This window comes from Gobio gobio (assembly GCF_949357685.1).
Source record: "Gobio gobio genome assembly, chromosome: 6".
Taxonomy (NCBI): domain Eukaryota; kingdom Metazoa; phylum Chordata; class Actinopteri; order Cypriniformes; family Gobionidae; genus Gobio; species Gobio gobio.
The window spans coordinates 10,411,302-10,437,385 of NC_137102.1; the positions used below are offsets into that span (position 1 = coordinate 10,411,302).

The 26,084-nt window shown below is 37.8% G+C and overlaps 1 protein-coding gene across 1 annotated transcript; it reads left to right on the forward strand.

Moving 5' to 3' along the window:
- Positions 1–213: 213 nt before the first annotated feature.
- Positions 214–25,658, forward strand: gad3 (glutamate decarboxylase 3). Its single transcript, XM_079820559.1, has 15 exons — positions 214–236; positions 717–873; positions 1,481–1,723; positions 1,798–1,888; positions 7,596–7,708; positions 7,826–7,941; positions 8,213–8,292; positions 8,383–8,437; positions 9,927–10,043; positions 10,128–10,192; positions 13,798–13,876; positions 15,799–15,948; positions 24,450–24,557; positions 24,638–24,727; positions 24,858–25,658. The coding sequence occupies exons 2-15, from the start codon at positions 738–740 to the stop codon at positions 25,029–25,031; spliced, it is 1,617 nt and encodes a 538-aa protein (XP_079676685.1). The 5' UTR covers positions 214–236; positions 717–737; the 3' UTR covers positions 25,032–25,658.
- Positions 25,659–26,084: the final 426 nt, after the last annotated feature.

The following is a 26,084-nucleotide window of genomic DNA, read 5'->3' on the forward strand; positions in this document are numbered from 1 at the left end:
TAAATTAACAATAGAAGAGAGAGATGAAAAGGTGATGAGAACGTGGGTGTTTTTATCCTTATGTAATATCATTGCTTTCATTGGGATGGAAAGTCGTGCGCTATGACCACACCTATAGTTTGACTGCAGGTTGGTTGATTTTCAACCCTGGGGTGGAGGCTGGACCTTTCATAACTTTAAGCCATTTGGCACAGACAAGATATTACCAGTCTACAACAGTGGATGCCAATGAGAAGGTAAACTACATTGACTTATTGTTGATTGTTGATGCCATTCAATGCTTTTAATTTCATCACACTGTACAATATATGAATCTGCGGTAAATTGTTTTAATATAATCAGTGATTGGTGTTAGTGGTTGTTTACTGTGCTGAAATCAAACCAACAGATTTTTAGTTGAAGCTGTGTGTGTCAGTGTTGTTATTGTTAAATAAAAAAACATTTTCATTAATTGAAATAAAGCTGAGATAAAATCAAGTGTACACTAAACATCAGATGAAAAACTGAAAAAATGCAGAAATGTTACCTTGGCAGTTGAATGAAGTTGAAGTTGACTAAAAAAGTTGACTTTTTTTCAATAAAGAAATTGAAAACAAAGAACAATATTACTAAAACTTCTGAAATCTGAAGTATAAGAAAAAATGTATTCAACAATTATACAAAATAATAAGACTGTATCTGTGGGTGTTTGAGCTGGTATGTTGATGTGTGTGCAGGTCTCTATAGGGAGTTCCATTATGGAGTTCACACAAGCTGATAGACGGCATTTAGACAAGAGCAAACAGGACACAGGTTCTGTAGGAAACACTGATGACGCCCTGAAATATGATAGTGGGAACGCAGCCCATGACTTCAGCTGCATCCACAGCAAAGGTACAGCAAACACTCCGATGAAAGGGTGGCGAAATGTCTGAGCTTCCCCTTCAAGTATAACAATGGTATTTTTCTCTCTTCAGTTTGATACCAAATGCAAAGAATGTTTTGACTGAGACATGTTCAAACTTAGAGAAATCAAGTGCAAATAGCAGTTCGTTCTGTGTGGTCTGACATTCAATTATCTATTCAAATATTGTTCCAATGCTATATGTATACTTTCACTCTAAGCCGTTTTGGATAAAAGCATTTGCTACATGAAAAAAAAGTAAGTGTAAATATTAATTTAATGTCAAGAGATTCATTTTTAATTCTGCTGCAATTAGGCTACTTTAACAAAGTAAATATTTTATCGTGGGGTGCATTCAAATGATTTCCAATAAGAGCGCTTTTAAATGTATTTACATTTTCAAATGCAAAATGCAAATTAAGCCACAGAACTGTGTTGCAACTGCTCTGGGATACAAGCTGCTGTAGAAAGGGACTAAGAATTGCAGGTAGAACGTAAATTATAACCTTCATACATACATGATTGACAGTCCAACAGTTGATTGTGCCTGAAGCGCAAATCATTTGTTAGAATGACGTGGATTTTGTGTTTGCTCAGATCTGCTTCCTGCTGAAGAGGGAGAGGAAGCAACCAAGCTCTTCCTGCAGGAGCTGGTAAACATCTTGCTGGCCTACATCAGTAAATCCCTGAACCGCAGCTCCAAAGTTCTAGATTTTCACTATCCTCACCAGCTTAAGGAAGGTCTGGAGGGATTCAGCCTTGAGCTCCCTGACCAGCCGGAAAATCTGGAGCAGCTACTGGTGGACTGCAGAGACACACTGAAATATGGAGTTAAAACAGGCAAGAGCCAGCAAAATAACACAGTTGCGTTTAGTGGAAGCTTTTGTTAATGTTGTTCTTTAATGTTGCTATAGGCCATCCAAGATTTTTCAACCAGCTGTCATCCGGACTTGACATCATTGGTCTAGCAGGAGAATGGTTGACGTCCACTGCAAATACAAACATGTGAGACTCATTCATTTATTCAACATTCATATTTGAATAATTAAAACTGAAAAAAGGGTATATGCAGAGGCGGACAGTAGTGAAGTATTTTTACTTTTGTTGTATTTTTATACCGCTGTAACTCCCTAATACTCTACTCCCGATAAGCCCTTTATTGTATGTATTAATAAGAGGGCGATCTCACCTGTTTCCTGGGCATATCAGATGTAGTATCAAAGGTCCTCGGCAGAGTCCTGAGCTCACTCAGTCTCGGATTCCGTTGCACTAGACAGGTTAAATATTCTTTTCAATGTATATTTATTCTATTAATTTATTAGATATACAAATACTTAGAAAAGAGGAAAAATTAATACTCTGAGTCAGGTCAAAGAATAATAAGGTTCACCACATTGGTTCCCCCATTTTACTTAATGAAAGTTTCAAAATAATACAAAGTACAATAAACTCAAAAAATTAACAAAGTTCCAACAAAAGAAATAACAGCGTAAAAATCTTCACCCGGGGTATGGCCCCGATCTTCTCCCGGCACCCTGCTTTATCTTCTGTTTGCGTGGGGCGGTTACAATCTTAAAGCAATTCCTAATATGGTAAGCATGATCCCTGGACAGTTTGCACACATACTTAGTACATACATACAGTATAGGCGTGAGGTCTTTCAGAGTTTAGAGGTTGCTGATAGAAACCGCAGCTTTGTGTGGTTTACATTTGCCCGTGTCATGGCCTTATCTCTGATTAACACCTTTAACTTCAGCCCACCCTCTCCCTCATGTCTGCAAATAGTTTAACTGTTAAACAGACTACCGTGCATTTGACCTCATCCTCTAAACACAAATACACTTCTAAAATTCAAAGAAATATAATAATTTCTTTATTAAAATATATCCACTTCTAAGATCTAAAGAGAAATAATAATAGCATGTTTTATTTACGAGGCAAGTTTGGATGGTCCTGGGTGTCCAGAGATCCAAACTTCTCTCGTAACTTAACCATTTCACAATGTGAGCATTTAAAGTCACTATCAAACACAATATGTTTAATATCATCCATCATACGTTTGTTCATTTTCTCCATCTGCCTAATTAACCTAGTCAAATGTTTCCGTCTGGAAGCTCGTCCTGCTTTGAGTGACTCCATCCTTTCGGATGGCCTTGAATGTCCGTTTGTCTTTCTTTTCTTCTCTCCGACGATGTCTGTCATGTTCTCTTCTGCATCGTTCTGTTAGCAAATCAGCCATACATAGTTCACTTGTATTCATCGATTTTAACACACCTTTATCATTTCTGAGAAAACGTGCGACTGGAGATTCTTGGGAATTCGTAAATTGTAATTGTCCATTTCTAGCCAATTCAACACTTTGTAAAATTTGTTTTGTTTTTTTGTTTTTTTTTACCTACAATACTTAATTCCATTAAAAATGTAGTACTTTCTTACTTGTACTCAAGTAAAATTTGAATTACTTTTACATTAAGTATACAATACTACATTTTTTATGTAATTAAGTATTAAATGATATTCAATATGGAACGTAGGGCAGTAAAAAGTATGACATTATGCTTTGAAATTTTGTGAAGTCAACCTTTTCCAAAGAAAAACACTCGAAAGACGCTTGAAAAATTTACTTAAGCAGAGTAAAAAGACTCCACTACTGTCCGCATGTGTATGAAATGTTTGTAATTGACATTCATTTACACAGTTTAGAGATACACTACTGTTCAAAAGTTTGGGGGCACTAAGATTTTTGTGTTTTTTAATAATTTGGTACATTTATATAGCGCTTTTCTAGCACTCAAAGCACTTTACATATAGTAGGGGGGCATCTCCTCCTGGATCCACCTGGATGATGCAACGGTAGCCATTTTGTGCCAGAATGCCCACCACACACCAGCTGATTGGTGGAGAGGAGACAGAGTGATGAAGCCAATTGTATATACAGTGGGGATAACAAGTATTTGATACACTGCCGATTTTGCAGGTTTGCCCACTTACAAAGCATGTAGAAGTCTGTAATCTTGATCATAGGTACTCTTCAACTGTGAGAGACGGAATCTAAAACTAAAATCTAGAAAATCAAATTATATGATTTTTAAGTAATTAATTTGCATTTTATTGCATGACATAAGTATTTGATACATCAGAAAAGCAGAACTGAATATTTGGTACAGAAACCTTTGTTTGCAATTACAAAGATCATACATTTCCTGTAGTTCATGACCAGGTTTGCACACATGCAGCAGGGATTTTGGCCCACTCCTCCATACAGACCTTCTCCAGATCCTTCAGGTTTTGGGGCTGTCGCTGGGCAATACGGACTTTCAGCTCCCTCCAAATATTTTCTATTGGGTTCAGGTCTGGAGACTGGCTAGGACCTTGCTTCTTACGGAGCCACTCCTTAGTTGCCCTAGCTGTGTATTTTGGGTCGTTGTCATGCTGGAAGACACAGCCATGACCCATCTTCAATGCTCTTACTGAGGGAAGGAGGTTGTTGGCCAAGATCTCGCGATACATGGCCCTATCCATCCTCCCCTCAATACGGTGCAGTCGTCCTGTCCCCTTTGCAGAAAAGCATCCCCAAAGAATGATGTTTCCACCTCCATGCTTCACGGTTGGGATGGTGTTCTTGGGGTTGTACTCATCCTTCTTCTTCCTCCAAACACGGCGAGTGGAGTTTAGACCAAAAAGCTCTATTTTTGTCTCATCAGACCGCATGTCCTTCTCCCATTCCTCCTCTGGATCATCCAGATGTTCATTGGCAAACTTCAGACGGGCCTGGAAATGCGCTGGCTTGAGCAGGGGGACCTTGCGTGCACTGCAGGATTTTAATCCATGACAGCATAGTGTGTTATAAATGGTTTTCTTTGAGACTGTGGTCCCAGCTCTCTTCAGATCATTGACCAGGTCCTGCCGTGTAGTTCTGGGCTGATCCCTCACCTTCCTAATGATCATTAATGCCCCACGAGGTGAGATCTTGCATGGTGCCCCAGACCGAGGGAGATTGACCGTCATCTTGAACTTCTTCCATTTTCTAATAATTGCACCAACAGTTGTTGCCTTCTCACCAAGCAGCTTGCCTATTGTCCTGTAGCCCATCCCAGCCTTCTGCAACCTCTACAATTTATCCCTGATGTCCTTACACAGCTCTCTGGTCTTGGCCATTGTGGAGAGGTTTGAGTCTGTTTGTTTGATTGAGTGTGTGGACAGGTGTCTTTTATACAGGTAACGAGTTCAAACAGGTGTAGTTAATACAGGTAATGAGTGGAGAACAGGAGGGCTTCTTAAAGAAAAACTAACAGGTCTGTGAGAGCCGGAATTCTTACTGTTTGTTAGGTGATCAAATACTTATGCCATGCAATAAAATACAAATGAATTATTTAAAAATCATACAATGTGATTTTCTGGATTTAGATTCCATCACTCACAGTTGAAATGTACCTATGATAAAAATTACAGACTTCTAAATGCTTTGTAAGTTGGCAAACCTGCAAAATTGGCAGTGTATCATACTTGTTCTCCCCACTATATATATATATATATATATATATATATATATATATATATATATATATATATATATATATATATATATATATATATATATATATATATATATATATATATATATATATATATATATATATATATGGAGATGAATAGGAGGCCATGATGGACAGGGGCCAATGGGCAAATTTGGCCAGGATGCCGGGGTTCCACCCCTACTCTTTATCGAAGTACATTCTGGGATTTTTAATGACCACAGAGAGTCAGGACCTCGGTTTAATGTCTCATCCGAAGGACGTTTTTTTAAAGAAACTACTTATTCAGTGACAGTGGCAGTAAGGATATTTATTATGATACAAAATATTATTTCAAATAAATGCATGGAAAAAGCATTTCAAAGAATCCTGAAAACATGTTTCACAGTTTCAAACATTGATAATTAGAATTGTTTCTTCAGCAGCAGAATGATTTCTGAATGATTATGTGAAACTGAATATTGGAGTAATGATGCTAAGAAATTAAGCTTTGAACACATAAATTGCATTTGAAAATATATTAAAATAGACAGTTATTTAAATTGTATTTTTGATCAAATAAATGCAGACTTGGTTAGATAAGAGATTTCTTTAAAAAAATCCTACAAAACCCAAACGTTTGATAATCTAAGATGTATTTTTTTTCAAGTGAAATGTTATTATCAATGTCACCATGTAACAGAAGTAGTGACAGATCATTTATATCGTATTATGACATATCCATCACAAGATCTGAGTGAAATGGATTATTGAAAAAGAAAAAAATGTAGGGGACTTGGAATCCATCATTTGTTGAGATCTGAATGTATTGCAGTATATTGAGAAAGGGGTGAGTTTTAGGTGGACTAAATGATTGGAGAATCATGGCATATATGACATTTTGATTTAAAACAAACAAACAAATGTATTGTTCGTAATAGGGTCATTAAAGGTCCCATGGCATGACATTTTTATTTTATGAGGTTTTTCGACATTAATATAAGTTCCCCTAGCCTGAATATTGTCCCCAACTGGCTAGAAATTTTGATCGGTGTAAACCGAGTTCTGGCTGTCTTTCTCTGCCTTTGAGAAAATGACAGCCCAGACGAGTTGATCTTGAATTTTCCTGTTATGACGTCATAACAGGAATGGTTACCTCCCTTTCCTCCGCCCAGAGAATTTGGCACGCCCATGCGAGCGCCATATTTGTTTGTCCTTGAGAGATCATGGCTTGTGAACGAGTGAATACTGGCAGTTTCTCAGTGTTTTTTCACTGTCTTTTTTCAGTTTCTGATCTGTGATCAGTGATTTCTGATGTGTAGCTAATTCGTTCATCTCCTGTAATGGAACATTACATGTGTTACAAAGTTGGTAATAAGGAGAGAGGCGGGCTCGGCGTGACTGGGACTCGTGTTTATTCAGAACTCTCAGATACAAACAAACTAAACTTACGCTGACAGCGCTCTCATAACTCCGTAGGAACAATATAACTTTGTTAGCAATCGCTCCATCTCTGGTCCATTGATGTCTGGTCCGCGAACGAATCGTTCTTTTGAACCGGTTCTTTTTAGTGAACCGGTCGAACCAGTTCACCAAATCGGACTGAATCGTTCTAAACGGTTCGCGTCTGGAGTCAGCGCTGATTCATCATTTACTAAAGTTACTAACTTTCTGACATGAGTGACAGTCCTTCCGACTAGAAATAAACGAATAACCTGAAGTATATGCTAGTAACTACAACAGTTCACTGAACTGAGACGTGCTGAGAGAACTAATGTGACATCCATCTCTCTGGCACAGCCTTGTGCCTCATAGACCTCGTTAAACCACGCCCCCTCCGCTCATTTCAAATGCAAAGATGTCAGCCAATCACAACAGTGGACGTTTTTACTGAAGTCTCACAGCAGACACGCCCCTTGAAACAGGGCATTCAGCCACAGGGCAAACATCAGTATAGAAAAAATGCCTTTTATTTCTAAATTATGACATTTTATGATGTAAAAATCCTACTAACAATATAAGTACACCTCAGAATACATTATAAAATAAAATAAAAAATCCATGCCATGGGACCTTTAAGATGTATTTAAAAAATGAATTTCCATTTCCATGTGGACTTTCAAAAATCCTCTATTCTCCTCTATTTCTTGTGCAGTTCATCAGAGCATGTCTGAGTCTGAGTTCTTCTCTGCTTACAGGTTCACTTATGAAATATCCCCAGTTTTTATACTCATGGAGGAGGTAGTTCTGAGAAAAATGCATACAATTATTGGATGGCCAGAGGAAGATGGAGATGGCATCTTTTGTCCTGGTAACAAGCTGAAAGCACAAAAATACATGAAGCATTCATATTTGTGTTTTGAAAAATGAAAATTGGAACTTTTCCATCATTAGTACTGCATTAAACAGCTAATGGCTTTTTCTGCAGGAGGCACCATGTCCAATCTGTACAGTGTGCTGTTGGCTAGGTTTCATCTCTTTCCAGCAGTGAAGACCCACGGGATGTCTGCCATACCTCGCCTGGTGCTGTTCACCTCCGCGCACGTACATGATCTCATTATTGTTACCTCCACTTTCAGCAGGCGTGCTGTGACAGTTTCACTTACTCAATGAAACGCATAGCACAACACATTTCAGCCATTACTTCCTGACCCACTGATTGGGAGGTCAGACGTTACGTGTCACAGCAGTTTTTTTTAAAGTCCTGATAGACTTTCATTAATTTAAATATTTCATATCTTGTTATGGTAAACCAAAAGGTCAGATCATGTTAGCTGTTTGCCTTTGCATGTTTAACATCCGCTTTCCTTATTAGAGTCATTATTCTATCAAGAAGTCTGCAGCAGTTCTCGGCATCGGCTCTGAAAATGTTATACTCGTCAGATGTGATGAAAGGTAAGATTGGTGGACGGAATCATAAGTTCATTATTTGCAGTGTTTCCAGTTTAGCGAGATGAATAAAACGTGCTGGTGTCTCTCTTTGAGGGGTAAGATGATCACATCAGAACTGAACTCCAGCATTGATGCAGCAAAGTCTAAGGTTGGTAAAATGAGCTGATATTGAGCTAAATATTCAATATGAAACAAGTTTGTTTCCGGTTCCCGTCATTTACAGATAACACAAATTTCATATAATAGCACTTTGTATCACTCTGCTAATCTGTCTGTAGTTAGTATAACTGGCCATATTGTGTCTAAAATGCAGATTACTCAAAATCAATGTCTTTTAGGATGTGATACTTCACAGCCGTGCTGTCAGAAAAAAAGGTAAGGTGCTGTCACTGGGGCGGTACCCTAAGTTACAAAACCGAAAAGGTACTAATAGGTACCTTTAAGGTACTAATATGCACTCTTAAAGTACTGATACCTTTTAAGGTACTAATATGTACCATTTAGGGGTGAGTAAGGTAAAAAGATGTACCTTTTCACTTTTGTACCTTAGGGTACCGCCCCAGTGACAGCACTGTACCTTTTTTTCTGAGAGTGTGCTGTAGTAGCCTACCAGATATCAACTTGTGACATGGTCCATTTTAGAAATGTGAAATGTGGTTATCCCACACAAAGTTATCCCAGTTAAATGATATGTTTGTTAAATTTGCTCAAAATAGGCTGGAATCTAAAATCAAACATTAACATTAAAGTTAAGCTTAAAAAAACTTATCAAATCAGTAGTAATGTATCCTATTTAATAGCCCTTCAGTGAGATGTATCTCTCCATGTTGTCATTATTGCCAACAACAATATGCACAAAATGTGGGAACCAGGTTACTGCGACATAGGTGCATCACCAAAAGATTCGTTTGAAAATAAATACCTGTTCTACCACTTTAAAAAGCAAGCTTTACATGCAAAGCAACAAAATGAGGGGTTTATTTGTTTGAATATTTTGAATATATATATATATATATATATATATATATATATATATATATATATATATATATATATATATATATATATATATATATATATATATATATATATATATATATATATATATAGTAGTGCTGGACAATCGATTAATCACGATTAATTGCATCCAAAATAAAAGTTCAAGTTTACATAATATATGTGTGTTTGTACGGTGTATAATTATGTATATATAAATACACATGCCTTCATGTACATATTTAAGAAATATTTACATGTACTGTATGTATATAACAGGCATAATATATATATATATACTGTATATATACTGTATACGACTTATCGATATATATGCTAAATGGTCATGAATGTTTTTTTTTTGTTTTGTACTTTTTCCCCCTAAATGATCAACCATGGCATATTAAATAACATGTTTAACTGCCATTGAAATTTTAATTGCTACAGTGCACACATAAAGTAAAACAAAAAAGAGATTGAAAACATTTTCAAGACTATACCCCAATAGCCAGGACCTTGCGCGCCTGCCTTGAGACCTACAGGCGAATGTGCTGATATTCAGATCAACCTCACATCTATTCATGTGAAAATGTGTCGGCTCAGTGAATGATTATATAAAAATGCCTGTTTTCTGTCTGCAGGGTCTGGTCCCATTCTATGTCAATGCAACTGCAGGAACCACAGTCTATGGAGCATTTGACCCTCTGAATGAAATAGCAGACATTTGTGAGCGACATGGCCTATGGATGCATGTGGATGTAAATGTTTATTATTATTATTATGTAGATTGTATTTAATATAGTCAAAATGATGCAGTGCTTTAATGCTCTCACTTCATTTAGGCTGCTTGGGGTGGAGGCTTGCTTCTGTCAAACAAACATCGTATGAAAATGCAAGGAATTGAAAGGTAACCTACATCAATCATTTTGATTGTATAATGGGTTCCTGTTGCTCAGTGACTAGCACTAGAAACGCCAAGGTCATGGGTTTGATTCACCAGAAAAATCGGTGGTAAAATGTATACCTTGAGTGCAGCACAAATTGCTTTTAATAAAAGCCTCATCTAAATGTGCTAAATGTTGACTGGGCAATGGAGTATCATTTGTCTTACATGCTATCAGTATAGATAAGCATAAGCAATGTCTAACTCAAAGAGAGTTAGATAGATTTATTGACACTTGCAGATTTGCTGTGTGCCACCGAACAATAATGAAGAGACTATATGCACAGCTTGTGACATTTTCTGATCTCACTGTCTTTATTAATGAATAGCAAAATATTAGAAAAATTATAATATAGATATTAGAACAGAACAGGGGTGTCAGAGCATTTCCTGGAGGGCCACTGTCCTGCAGAATTTAGCTTTAACCTTAATTAAACACACCTGAACCTGCTAATCAAGATCTTCCAGCCTGGGCTGCGTTCAGCCCCGACAAAACGTTGCAAAACATTTTTTAAACGGAAACGGTGCTGCGTTGAATAGCCTGTTCTGATGACACAAAAGTTGCAACTATCTATGGCAGCTGAGAAGGCCGTTCTTTGTGTTCTTTTTGAAGAATTTTCAGAGCCTGAATACGTGTTTAATACTACAAAATACGTTCAATGTTACAGTCACTGCCCTTGCCGCCCAGATTAAAAGAGAATATCCCAATCGAGTGAAGGGATTTGTGGTCCCTTATTATTGTGATCCAACATTTGCCTCGCATTTCAGGATGAAAAGACATTTCAGGTGAAGGATAATCCAATATGTCCTTATTATTTTTATTGTGAGTATTAGGGTTATCATTATTACTGATCACTGTTGTTGTGCTATGATATTGAAATATTTACCATTATATAATGTTATATAATATATGGAATATATAATATATATACAGGAAACATGTCGTTCAACCTGAAAACCTGTTTGAACGTGACTTGCCCCTGGTCTCATTGTAGGTATTAATACGTAACTTTCAAAAAGACAAAACATACGTTTTTGTACGTTTGGCGAAGTGCTAAAACGTAGAATATGGACGTATTGGCATTATTACGTAAGTAGCATTATTACATTTTTACAGCTAAAAAACGTAAAATATTTACGAATCTTACGAGTAAAGATTCAAATCTTTTTTATATATATCATAAAGATATCTGTATAATTTCCCTTTTACCATTTTATAGATTAATGTAAGATCCCTTAACACTACCCCTAAACCTAAACATACCCATTTTATACAGAATATAAAGAGAATAAAACATAATGGACAGAAATGTGTCAAAAAACAATTTAGCATTAAAAATATATTTTGAACGGCTAATACTACACTTACCAACTTATGCTCTAAACCCATAACCATGTGTTGGGGAAAGTTACTTTGAAAAGTAATGCATTACAATATTGCGTTACTCCCTTAAAAAGTAACTAATTGAGTTACTTAGTTACTTTTTAAGAAAAGTAATGCGTTACTTTACTTTTGCGTTACTTTTTCTCACCTGGGCTGGGCTTGTTTTTGTTTATAACAAAAATTGTATATTTTTGTGCAACGGTAAAAACCTCTTCATACCAAAATTGAAATAATAAGCCCCAGGCTGAGGTAAAAATGCAGATTCACGCATGAACAGCTCTGCTGCCATTCTGGATAATGGTAGAATAGGATGCAGGAGAAAAAAGTTTTATCAATAAAAACAAAAAAATCTAGTAATTTTCATAATCAAAGGTCAACAGCAAGACATTGGTAAATTAAATATAAAGGTAGATTATGCATAAAAATAGTTGTTTTATTTAACATTAAATTATTGGAGGTTTGCCTAGTATTCTGATTTTGCATTTGACTGATTTTAATCATTTTGAGGAGTACAGAATCTTTATTGTGCAAGTGAGATAAATAAATGCTCACATTTAGTCTGGAACTACAATAACCCTCATGTTTACACACAACCCACTTATTTTTCTCAACATGGGGGCAGGAGAGCTGTCAGTCAAATTAATGTGAAAAAGTAACTCAGATATTTTGTTGTAAATTTGAAAAGTAATGCGTTACTTTACTAGTTACTCGGAAAAAGTAATATTATTACGTAACTCAAGTTACTTGTAATGCGTTACCCCCAACACTGCCCATAACCATTTATTAAAACTATGTACTGTTATAAATAAAAGCATAATAGATAGACAAGTGTAATCACAATCATTTATTTATTGTGAAAATGTCAAAAGCGGTACCAAAAGTAGTTCAAATGACGATGTGTTGCAGTCGCAGTCCTCTCTGGTGGTATATAATAGTTTTTTATGAGGTACAGAGCAAAATGTAAGTGAAGGCCGTCTCTGCAGGATAGTAATAGGAGTTACTAGATCAGTGGGCGACGCCATAAACAGAGGGCGTTTTTCACTGCGTTACTTGCTTTTCCCATATCAAAGTGTGGGTAGGGTTTAGGGGTGGGGTTGGGTGAAGGGTATCATTTTCATTGCATAGTTTATAAACACCCATTAGTTTGAAAACACCCACAAATTTAGAAACGCCCACTTTTGTTCCACAGAGAATATGGTGTTTTCAAACTGATGGGTGTTTATAAATCACGCAATGAAAATGATCCCCTTCAACCGACCCCACACTAGTATACCCACACTGTGACGTGGACAAATCAGGTAACGCAGTGGAAAACACCCCTTTGTTTATGGCCTCGCCCACTGATCTGTTAACCACTATCCTGTTGGATTAGTAAAATGCATTTAATAAATGTGACTGAAAACATGTATTGATATGACAATTGAATTGCCATGATTTTAATATTTATACATGGGAATTGGTAACGTTACACGTTCACACATGGATAAGTAAATAATTTACATTTTAGTGCTGTCAATACATCAAAATTGTACGTTTTAGTGCTGTCAATACGTCAGTATTGTACCTTTTAGTGTGTATGAAAATGTAAGTAAATGTACGTGTGGTACATTTACGTGTGGCGTATTAGAATATATATATATATGTATATATATAACTGTTTAGTATTTACCCGTTCACGTTCCTGTTTATCCACTAAAAAACTGAAATCTCTAGTTACTTTTAAATCGTATTGGGTAATGCTATAGCATGGGCTGCTCTATCTACCTTAAATGTCAGCAGTCGATTCTCTGGATGCTTCTTCAACATCCTTCCATTTTCTTTTAATCGACACAAAGTGCTGCCTTCATTGGCACTACATTTGGTGTTCTGAGGGGTAATTCAAGAAATGTCTCTACAGTTTTAGCTGCAAAAAGTGTGTGGTGAAAGCACATTGACATTTACTCTGAGGCAGTATTAAAGCATATAACTCCCGTGTGCCTAAAAACATACTTACATTTATTTTGTACTGATGGTTGGTCAGAACCCGCAATTATTGCTCCTAGTGCACATCAAACTGATAAAAGTTTCAGTCTAATGGATTTCGCCTCCACTTTCAAAAATCATTTTATGCTTTAAATGTATACTTTAAATTGGTGAGTTCTTTTAACAACTAACATTATCATGCTATTCATATGCTTTCAACCAGAGCCCATTCTGTGACCTGGAATCCGCACAAGATGATGGGAGTCCCACTGCAGTGCTCAGCCATTCTAGTGAAGAGAAAGGTGAGATGAGATGGACAGTTTAATCTATGACATTAAGCTTAAACAAATAAATAAAGGCCTATAAGATAAATAAAGAGGTATGAAATCCATATATTGTTATATGTATTACTGCTCTGCAGAAGCTGCATAACATAAATGTATATAGCAGCAAGTCATTTTCACCAGTGTTGTTTTTGTAGCTATCATTGAGATACTATTATAGTTTTTATTAGTATTTTGAATAAGTTTTTGTCATTTATTAATAGTTTTTTATGCCTTTTATAGTTTGTATTAATTATTTAATAAAATTTTAGTTTAAGTTATTTTAGTAAATCAAATTAAACTAACTTTATTTAATTACAAGTGATAAAAAATATATATTGTTTAGTTTCAGTTTTAGTGAAATATCCATGATTACACAAATGATCCTGTCCAAAATTATGTATTGTTGATTGATATAGTGTCTTGCCTCGGTAAGCCTTTTGTAATGGTTGTATTTTCCCTCAAGTTCCATGAGGCACGTTTGGATGTCAATTTCAATATCAGAAAATAAATATACAGACCACAGAGCAAGCAAGACAATCAGAACTTCTATTCCAGTAGCGCAAAACATTGGGTTAGTTCACCCAAAGATGAAAATTCTGCCTTTAATTACTCAACCTCATGTCGTTCCAAACCCATGAGACCTTCGTTGATCTTCAGAACACGAATGAAGATATTTTTGATGTAATCCGAGAGCTCTCTGACCTCTCCATAGACAGCTATTTAATTAAGTAGTAAAAACATCATTAAAATAGTCCATGGACTCCAACGGTTCAACCTTAATTTTATGAAGTGAGGTGAACTATCCCTTTAAGAATAAAATTCTTCTTAACTGCTATTTTCTTCTTGTTTTCTAACTTAAGAAAAAAGATAAGAATAATTTCTAAGACAACATTTAAGAAGCTTTCATATTCCGGAAAAGAATGTTCTTGAAAATAATCGTAAATAACTTCTTCAAGTTAGGATAACCTCCAACCTGTCTTAAATCCCCAAAGATAAGATATTCAATGCATTTATTGGGTTGTTTCAAAGATTAAGCACTGCAACATAACACACGCTACATATAATACATATTACTAGTACCAGATGTAAGTGATCGTACACAGATCGATCATTATAATCACTAGAGTGATACATGCATATACATGTTGCGTTCGCTCTAGCTAGAACTAGTGAGGCAGCACAGATACGGTAATCTGAAAGAGCAGAAGAAAGACGGAGTGCAAATGAATGGGAAGTACCGATGCATCTTGAGACAGGCTCTTATAAAATAACTATTTTAACTTGACACGGTGCATTAAAAACTCCCGTTAAACCAGTTGTGACGAAAATAGTCTGAGTGCTTATGATAACACAGAGAAAAAAGGTGTAAAAATTGTACCTTTAGGGGTACAACAGCTTGTCACTGGGGCAGTACCTTAAAAGGACATATTTGTATATATATATATTTTATACCACAGAAAGATTCATCGTATATCTTAAGGTACGTATTTGTACTCTAAGGTACTAATATGAACCTTCTAGGAGTACAAAAAAAGGTACAAAGATGTCCTTTAAAGGTACTGCCCCATGCAGTGACAAGTTGTTGTACTCCTAAAGGAACAATTTTGACACCTTTTTTCTATGATACAGGCAAAAACACGGGAGGTGTTTGTCGTTCATTGAGCCTTTAGCAATACCCGCCTTTCAATCAAATAACACCCAAAGCTTAAGAAGAAACAAAAGATGTTTGTAAGAAAATATTTGAGAACTTCTTAAGTGTCGCACTAGGAACATTCTTGCAAATCTTTTTTTTGGAGTCTTTGTCAAGAAGCTTCACTGCCACCACAGGCAGTAAACAGTCCTTGATGCTTGAGGAGGTTGAAAACCAAGGGTATGTAAAGGTCATGTGTTGTCCCCAGGGCCTCCTGCAGGAGTGTAATCAGCTCTGTGCTGAGTATCTCTTCCAACCTGACAAGCACTATGACGTGACCTATGACACGGGGGACAAAAGCATTCAGTGCGGACGGCATGTGGACATCTTTAAACTGTGGCTCATGTGGAAGGCGAAGGTAAGTTTTCAATGCTGCTGGCACAACACCGGTGTTCAAAAAGTAATTTATAATGCGAACAACCAGGCACAAAGAGTTCAAACAAGGTTTAAATAAGCTTATAGGGAGGGGATCAATTGTGCAAGTGGTGGCTTTCATACGCGAAACCTCCCTACTTAGCAACTCGGAGTCAATTTGAGGAAAATTAGAGAAGGATGTGCCAGAGTAACTAGGCAAATTAGAGGCAAGCACCTCATGTCTTCAAGAGGAGCTGACAAAAGACCATATAAAGAGGAAATAACAGAGTCTGCTAAATCTACCTGATTAATTGGTTTCCATTTACAGAAATTAACAATGTGTGAAGATGATGTACGAGGAAGAGGCAATTCCAGATTAAAAAAAGATCGCCAGATGGTCAGAGAGACCCAAATCAACAGAGGACAGCTGAGACACAAGTGAATCATTTGCAATCACAAGGTCTAAAGCAGGGTTCCTCAAATCCGGTCCTGGAGGGCCATTGTTTAGTTCCAATCCTAGTCAAACACACCTGAACAAGCTAGTCAAGGTCTTCAGAGTTACTAGAAAATTGCAGGTAGGTGAATTTGATCATGGTTTGAGCTCTGCAGGACAGTGGCCCTACAGGGCTGGATTTGAGGAAACCTTGTTCCAAAGTATGACCTTTTTTGTGAGTTGAGAAAAACAATCAAGTAAAAACAAAAGGATTCACTTTGGCCGCATTTACACTGCAGGTCTAGATGCACAATTCCGATTTGGTGACTATATCCGATTTTTTTGACGACCCGCTTACATCAACTTTTAAACCTCTTGGGGTCTTCGGTCATTTCTGACCCAATTTTTTTTTTTTTTTAATGTTAAAAATCGTAGCTTCATCGGAATGGTACGGAACTTGGTGACTTTATTGGTACTTGGTATATGAACACACAAAAAAATTGGGGACAGGATTTGAAAAGTCTAAGTGGTCGTAAAAAAAATAGTCACACTCAGGGTCTTCGGGTCAAAAATGACCCCCATAGGAAATGAATGGGAAATTGGCAAAAATATGAAAAAAAAAAGTTTTTTTGTGCATACAATCTACAAATCAGCCAGGATGCAGAAAAAAAGGACTCAACAGTGAAGGGGTGAATCTCTAAAACATCAAGAGTGCAAAACAGACAAAAAACTCACACACACACACACAAAAACACAATTAGCTTTTGGAATGGCACGCATTAATTTGTGTGTGCGTGTGTTTTTGTGTGTATAAGTGTGTGTGTGTGTGTGTGTGTGTGAGTTTTTTTGTCTGTTTTGCACTCTTGATGTTTTAGAGATTCACCCCTTCACTGTTGAGTCCTTTTTTTCTGCATCCTGGCTGATTTGTAGATTGTATGCACAAAAAAACTCTAAAAATGTTTTCATATGTTTTTTACAAATCCTGGCTGATTTGTAGATTGTATGCAGAAAAAAACTAATTTCCCATTCATTTCCTATGGGGGTCATTTTTGACCAGAAGGTCCTGAATGTGACTATTTTTTTTACGACCACTTAGACTTTTCAAATCCTGTTCCCAATTTTTTTTATTTTTTTGGGTGTTCATATACCAAGTACCAATAAAGTCACCAAGTTTTGGACCAATCTGATGAAGCTACAATTTTTGTAATTTTTTTATAAAACGCAAGATCCACTATAGTGATGAAAATGTGCTATTGTGTGATTAAAAATGCTCAATGTGTCCACCAGATGGCACCGATCTCATTTAAAAAATTGCTTTCATGAGGCCTAGGCTTGACTCTAAAATGAAATACAGCTTTAATAAAAAATAAAAAGAATATATATATTATTTTTTTATTATATTCAATGGGAAAAAATGGGTCATAATTATTGCATAAATATTCATTATTAACCATACAATTATCTCAAAAGACCAAAAAAGAAAATAAATAAATATTATTGAACAAAAATATATTTCATTGATTTTACTCAAATCTTTTTTTATCTTAATCCCGCCCTCCGGGTCATTTTTGACCCGAAGGCCCTGAGTGTGACCCATAAATGAAGAACCCCAGAGGGTTAAAAGCGACCCGTATCCAATATTTGCATTTACACTATACACTGGCGAAACAGCCCAAGACGTTCTGACCAGGAAAAGGAAGTAAAATGGCGCGATATGCAATGGACGCAATGGATGCAGACAAAATGATTATACTGTACAGTGTCTTCACCCCAAAGGCTTAAAAGACATGAAACCTCCACATTACTCCACTGTGTCTGTGGCTGCGTCCGAAACCTGGAAAATGCTGCCTTCGGAGGACACATTTCAGGGTAGGAAGGCACCAAGGCACGTCCGAATCTAATGTTCGCTTCGCTTCCTGTCTCCAGAGATACCTTCATCTGATCGATTTTCATCGCATATTTGTATCCTTCGCTGCCTTTGATATCCCACAATCCTGTGCTTTCCATTCTGTGACAGTTGAGCTGGAAAAAAAAGATGGCATCCGAAAGTTGCGTTTGCTGGTCGATTTGTGTGTAAATGTAAGTTTTTTTTATTTGTTTAGTTCTCACCAAAGCTCTCTCTATTTTGCTGTAGATCATTAAACGGTTACACTGCCTAAGACATCTGTCCGAAATTAGTTTCGTGAGGTGCCTTCATGCACAAAACGCTGCCTTTCAAGCCATTGTCTGATAAAGTAGCGAGGCAACGAATCAGCTGCCTAGGTTTACAGACGCAGCCAATGTCGTACCTTCGTCTTCCATCGTGCCATTATTGTCATGTGATCGCAGTTCGTGTCCAGCTCAGTTGACGTCATTCGCCTCTGTCCCTTTTTCAATGACGTACGACTCGCATTTCCAATTTGACTGCTTACATGGCAGACGCAAATGCACGTATCCGAGTCATAACGGATTTATTACCACATATGAGTGAGGCCTGAATCGTTTTTTTTTTTTAGCTGCTTACACGTTCACATGTCATATCCGATCTGTGCCACATGAGAGGGAAAAATCGGAATTGGGTCACTTGAACCATGCAGTGTAAATGGGGCCTTTGACAGCAGGTCAGCAAACTCTGTTCTAAGCTTTGGTGGTCTATAGACTGTAGCCATTATAATTGCTTAGGTGGAGAAAGACTCAACACAAGGAATGAAGTAAATTACGTAAACTGTGGTACAAACACAGTGCTGATGTTAAAGCAGCACTAGGTAACTTTTCAACCTTTATAATATATTTTCAAGACTCTTGTGATGATACATCGACTTACAATAGGTTGAATGACACGTCTGCCATTGCCTGACGGGGTCTGTATCGTTTTTAATCATACTTTTAAAGGTCCCATGGCATGAAATTTTCATTTTATGAGGTATTTCAACATTAATATGAGTTCCCCTAGCCTGAATATTGTCCCCAAGTGGATAGAAATGTTGATCGGTGTAAAACCGAGTTCTGGCTGTCTTTCTCTGCCTTTGAGAAAATGACAGGCCAGACTAGCCAATCCTGAAGTCTCCTGGTTTGACGTCCAAGCAGGAACGGTTTCCTCCCTTTCCTCCGCCCAGAGAATCTGGCACGCCCATGCAAACGCTCGAGAGATCATGGGTTGTGAACGAGTGAATGCTGGCAGTTTCTCAGTGTTTGTTTGGATGTACAAATGAAAACAGAAGTCTTTTTTCAGTTCCTTCTGATCTGTGATCAGTGATTTCTTATGTGTAGCTAATTATTTATTATTCGTGCACACACTGCGGCTTCTCTCTCTCCCGACAGAACAGTGTTTTCTATCTTGTGAGTCAGTGTTTTTGTACGTCCTCGTGGCGTCTATCTGTTCATAAATGTGCATACAGTCGGGAGTTTCTGCTTAACATCGGCAGAGCCACATCTTTAGAAATAAACCTCACGCACGCCGAAGCTCGGCCTTCAACATCCCCGACCCCCAGTACTGCATCTGGCCCACAGCGGAGGCACCAAACGCAGCGTGAGATTAAGCAGAAGGAGGGTAAGCGTGAGGGTATACGGCTAGGCTAGCCAGCTTTCCCCACAATAAACTGGATTACATTCGATTACTGCTGTTGTGTCTTTGTTTGCGCTGTGTAAGTTACTCAATGCGCGTCATTGACGCTTTTCATATGATTGGAACATATCTAGAAATAATGCTTTAATCAAACTTACTAACTCGTTCATCTCGCTGTAATGGTACATTGCATGTGTTACAAAGTTGGTAGAATAATGATGAAGACGGGGTCGGCGTGACTGGGACTCGTGTTTATTCAGAACTCTCAGATACAAACACAATAAACTCGCGCTGACAGACAGCGCTCTCACAACTCAGTAGTTACTATAAATAACTTTGTTAGCAATCGCTCCATCTCCGTGATGCCCGGTTCGCGAACAAATCATTCTTTTGAATCGGTTCTTTTTAGTGAACCGAACCAGTTCACCAAATCGGACTGAATCGTTCTAAACGGTTCGCGTCTCGAGTCAGCGCTGATCCATAATTTACTAAAGTTACTAACTTTCTGACATGAGTGACAGCCCCTCCGACTAGAAATAAACTAATAACCTGAAGTATATTCTTGTAACTACAACAGTTCACCCTGAACTGAGACATGCTGAGAGAACTGATGAGGTCCATCCGTCTCTCTGGCAGCAGCTCGTGCGTCGTAGACCTCGTTAAACCACGCCCCCTCCGCTCATATTAAATGCAAAGATGTCAGCCAATCACAACAGTGGGCGTTTTTACTGAAGTCTCACAGCAGAAACGCCTCTTGAAACAGGGCAGTCAGCCACAGGGCAAACAGCAGTATAGACAAAATGCCTTTTATTTCTAAATTATGACATTTTATGATGTAAAAATCATACTAACAATATAAGTACACCTCAGGAAACACTATAAAATAATAGAAAAATGCCATGCCATGGGACCTTTAAACTTCGGGTTTCGGGTAGTAACCCGAGAAAAAAAAGAACTACAAAATTCGACTGCTTTACGGCATATACGTCACTTCCACCACCACTACCCTCTTCCTTAAATTCAGACGTGCGAGCCCAACTATCATTTGTTTGCCGAATGTTATAGTCATGGCCGAAGCAGCACAGAAAAAAAAGAAAGCAAAGGTTTTGTCGGAGGAAAGCAAAAAGAGGAAACGAGAAAGTGATCGGATTAAAGGCAGGACGAGGATCAACATTGGGCCAGCGTTTGCTCGTTGGCGTGAGCTGAAGGAGGAGGGGCTACATTCTTGCAAGTAAATACGTAAGACGTACAAAATCATATTTTAGGATACCTAACATGTCTGTGATATTGGTTTATTTGTCTTGCCTCAAGCTATAATGCAAATCGATTTTTCAAATTTGCAGATTCATCTATGGTAGCTTGATATTATAATATTGACGATATATGGTTATTACCTACCACTCAAACATTGAATTGAAGTATCATATAGATTCTGTAAAACGGTAACCAATAGACTAGGCTACTATAATGACGCTGGCTTGTAAACGTGAGCATCGCGATCATTTGGCTTTTGAAAAAAAAAGAAAACCCATGAAATGATATTCATATGACATGCTGAAACATATGCCACTGTAACGTTACCTGGGATGAAGACATTTCACACGCGACGCAAGCAGAACCATCTATGAGCAGAACACCTGCATGTGAACTCCTCCTGCAGTGTTCAGGGCTATCATGGTTGTCATGTCAATAAATGCACGTGCGATGCATCCCCTGATGTTGAATGACAGAGTTTACGACAGTAGTAGAGGACAATACTGTTTCCCAACTGTAGGGGGACCCCGAGAGCAAAACCTACCTAGTGCTGCTTTAAAAGGGTGATGAATTGAGAAATCATCTTTTCTTTGAACCTTTGGTAAATAAAAGTTCCACGTGATATAGGAATATCCTGTAAGTTTCAGAGCTGAAAACGTCCTTGTCAGGCCCTTTCCACACGAACACGGGTATTTTCAAAAACGCAGCTTTTTCTATGCGGTTTGGCTGTTCGTCCACACGCAAAATCAAGTATCCGGTCACTGAAACCAGACTTTTTTGAAAACTCCTACCAGGGTGAAGATTTTTAGAAACTCCGGTTACAGCGTTGTCATGTAGATGGTGAAACCGGAGATTTTGGCTTGTTAAGTCAAAATGTGCGCCGTTCTCTCCTTTGTCTGATGTCAGATTGTGCGCCGTTATCGCTTTTGTTTACATGAGTGGAGTCTATGCAATGGCGGATGTAGCTTTTAATAACTCTGCTAACAGCGCTTATCAAATGTATACAGATTCATGCGCAGTTATCTCATTGTATTGCAGAACAGAGGCGCCAGAAAGCAATAATACAACATAGTAAGGCAAGTGTGTGAAGCTACAGTCCACTTGGCCCCTGTGTACAGTTACCAGTCACTGAGTCCAAAATAAACTTAGAAGGGTTTTACTGAGCCCATGGTATCCATCAGTGCATGGGACCCATGTGGAAATCAGGCAGCCAATCATAGCGTGGTTTTGTGTTTTCATGTGGACAGAGATTTGTTTTAAACCGAGCTTGTGGGGACGCGAATGTTTTTTAAAACGGAGGAGGAAAAACTCTGGTTATAAAAAATACCCGTGTACGTGTGGACTAGGCCTTAGTCAAAGAAAAGCTTTTATAGACACCAGGCCCAGAAAACGAGAGCTCTCACAATATGTCGACCACTGACTTAATAGGATGCTGAAGCACCGCCTCAAGCCCGCCCATGGGCTAGTGGAGCTAAACGATGCCGGTTCCAGCTCACGTGCGTAAGACATTGCGTTTGTTTGCTTCATTTCACCGCGGAATCGATTGTAAACAAGATAGAGGTCGAGACTGGATTTGAAGACATATTGAGATTAAAACACAATGTTGTGCCTTCTATATTGGATCTGACAGGAACGGTGCAACACACTTATGTGAGTAAAACATGTTTTTTTATGTGTTAGTATTGCACTGTTGCAATTGGCGGTGGTCAGGACAATTCTAAGGGCACACGCATTTTTGGGCCCCCCAGAGATCGGTTTTATTAGTCGTAACAGTACTAACAGTATGTAATAGAAATTCTAAATGTATAATCTACCAAAGAGTTACAAACAAAATTACAGCTTATTTTTGCATTTCTGGCAAAAATAGGTCAATATTATTAAATTGCAGACTAAGGACCCTATCATACACCCTTTACACTCTTTCCACTCGCAAATTCCGCCATGTAAATATGAATCCGCCACAAGCACAAATGGCTTTTAAAGGGAAAGAGAGATAAGTGATTGGTTTATTGCACGTTATGCCCAAAACACACCCATGACTCATTAAGAGACTAGGGACAACCCTTTTTGACCATGCACCAATTCAGGGGACAATTTTTTCCATTGTTAAGTTGAGAAAAGGGGATTCAGACACGCCCTAAGTGTATCTTCGCCATGAGCTTCAGACCATGCGCTTAGATCGTTAAAATAGGGCCCAAAGATTTTGGATAGGTTGGCTTGTATGTTTGGTGCGGAATGGGTGCAGTAGGGGGCTCAACCTCATATTCTTTCATAGGGCTCAAAATTGTTGGTGTGTGTGTGTGTGTGTGTGTGTGTGTGTGTGTGTGTGTGTGTGTGTGTGTGTGTGTGTGTGTGTGTGTGTGTGTGTGTGTGTGTGTGTGTGTGTGTGTGTGTGTGTGTGTGTGTGTGTGTGTGTGTGTGTGTGTGTGTGTGTGTGTGTGTGTGTGTGTGTGTGTGTGTGTGTGTGTGTGTGTGTGTGTGTGTGTGTGCGCACGGTTTGCGGTTATATTCACTGATGATCACTGATGAATCATTGTGTTTGTTCGATAAAGATATTTTTCGAGCCCTGTGAGCGTTTTCCCACACGCTTTCAAAACAATTTCTCACGTGTACTGACAGGGGAGCTGAAGCTCATTAAATATGCAAATCGTATCCAATCCTAGCCGTAGTCATTTACATCCTTAAGTCTTTAGTGCGGAACGCCCATCAAAACCGACCGTTTTTCAGAGAGCCTCAAAACCAAGGCAGAAAATAGCCTATTACTTATTCATTATGATGTTTTTGAATGTAAAAACCACACAAACGTCATAAGTTGACCTCAGACAACAGTATAAAAAAAATAAAAAAGCCAGTTCATGACCCCTTTAAATTGTAGGTTGCCGTTAGCCTTCTGGAGTGATCTGTTAAAAAGAAGTTAAAAAGAAGAAGAACATTTTTGTTTGTGCCATGTTTCAGTTAAAACAGTCCAGTTCTCTATCTGCGATAATGTCCGATAAAAACAGAGCCTTATTGTTTACTGAAAATGCCTTAAATAATGCAACATTTACCAGGCTCTGGGATACACCAGAAGGCAGCTCCAGTCCACACCAGTATATTATATTATTATTTTAGTCTGTCACGACTCATAGGGAAAAGAAGAAGAAAAGCACTAACTGTGTCCTAAACTCTGATGCATACCACCTTTGTCTCGACAGGCAGCATTTCATCAGAGTTCATAAGATAATTTGAAATGATCTTATACAGAAAAACTAAATGTTGAAGACATTTTTTGTAGGGGTCCGAGGGTTTTGAAGCACAGGTCAACCACTGCCTGGAAAATGCAGAGTATCTTTACTACAAGCTCAAGAGAAGAACAGATTTTCAGCTCGTCTTCAAAGGAAAAGTGAGTGCCATGTTTCTGTAAACGTTCTTTATGCTTTCTTTAAGCTCTGTGATTTCATATTTCCTGTGTTATAATTTCAGCCTGAACACAGTAATGTCTGCTTTTGGTATCTCCCAAAACGAGTGCAAAGCATTCCTCCAGGCCCAGAGCGAGACAGAGAACTTCACATGGTCAGTCAAGAAATTAAGCTCTTTTCATTTCTTAAATGAAGGAAGACACATCCGTCTCCATTTAGTGATCACGGGCCTGTTCCCATTATCTGCTCGAGGCTTTACAAGCTGACATTATGAATTCCCACAGGTGGCTCCAAAAATCAAGACAAAGATGATGGAGGAAGGATTCACAATGATTGGCTATCAACCTCTGGAAGACAAAGTGAATTTCTTCCGTTGTGTTTTCTCCAACCCAGCCACCCAGAGGGAGGATGTAGACTTCCTATTAGACGAAATTGCTCGTCTGGGCTGTGAACCCTAGAGTGTGAAAGACGTCTTCTTTGATAAAGAACTCCTTTGTGTGAGATACATAATTATTTATAGCCTTCTTCCCTCATACCTCTGATGCCAGTTGCCATTACATAGGCTACAGTCCTGTGAGTAGAAGCATTTACAGCTTTCTTTTTTAGTTTATCTTTGAAGATTATCAGCAGTTATTAATTATTTATTCTTCGTCTAGGTGTGCTATACTTGATCTCATTTGCCAATATTGTAGGTTTTGAATGACGAACATCTGAACTAAATTATTAATGAGAGTTGAAAGACTTAATAGTGGAGCCACATTGACCAAAGGGAATAGATGTCCACTCGCTGATTTTCATCAAACCAACATGCTCCTTTAAGAAGGGGCATCCCTTACACAGTGAATAAATTGCACCTGCGCTTAATCAAGTTGTAGTACAAATAGAGTGAATTTTGAAGGGAAATTGAAATAACTCGGGTCTTGCTGCTGTCAGAAAGCTAAATTGTTTTGCAGTCTACTAGTGCCTCCTGCTGGTGGGATCTTCTAATACAAGACTGTACTATTGTTACATATTCATGTTCATGACATTTTTATAAATATAGCTAATTCTTGTATTTAATTGACATATTATATAAATAAACATTATAAAATATATATAATATTGTAGGCTAATATATATTTGCAGCCAGCTTGTTGATTTTTTATGCTTTGCTCTGTCATATCTGAAAAAAAATGTATATGTGAAAATTATTTTACACATTATTTATTTGTGTGCTATCACCTGCTGTTTCAGCTCCATTAGTTATACATTTATGTATTATGCAGACTCCTTCGAATGTAGTTTTACTACTGCAGCTGCAAAACCTGTTAGCTGGGATTCATTTGTCTTTTAGTCCACAATAAAGTGACCAGATTTCTGAAATGGAAACCGGGGACATTTCCTAATTTGAGTGGTCAAAATATCACTGAAATCTCATTTGTTATCTATTAATTAAAAAAACAGGGACAATATTTTAACGCGTTTTGATTGTTGTGGGTTGACTATATTATTATTAACATTAATAATTATTA

Coding starts and splice junctions, on each gene's coding strand:
- gad3 (XM_079820559.1), top strand. CDS start 738: ATGGAGTTCACACAAGCTGATAGACGGCATTTAGACAAGAGCAAACAG. Junction 7,942..8,212: donor TGCTGTTCACCTCCGCGCAC/GTACATGATCTC, acceptor TTTCCTTATTAG/AGTCATTATTCTATCAAGAA. Junction 10,044..10,127: donor GCCTATGGATGCATGTGGAT/GTAAATGTTTAT, acceptor CACTTCATTTAG/GCTGCTTGGGGTGGAGGCTT.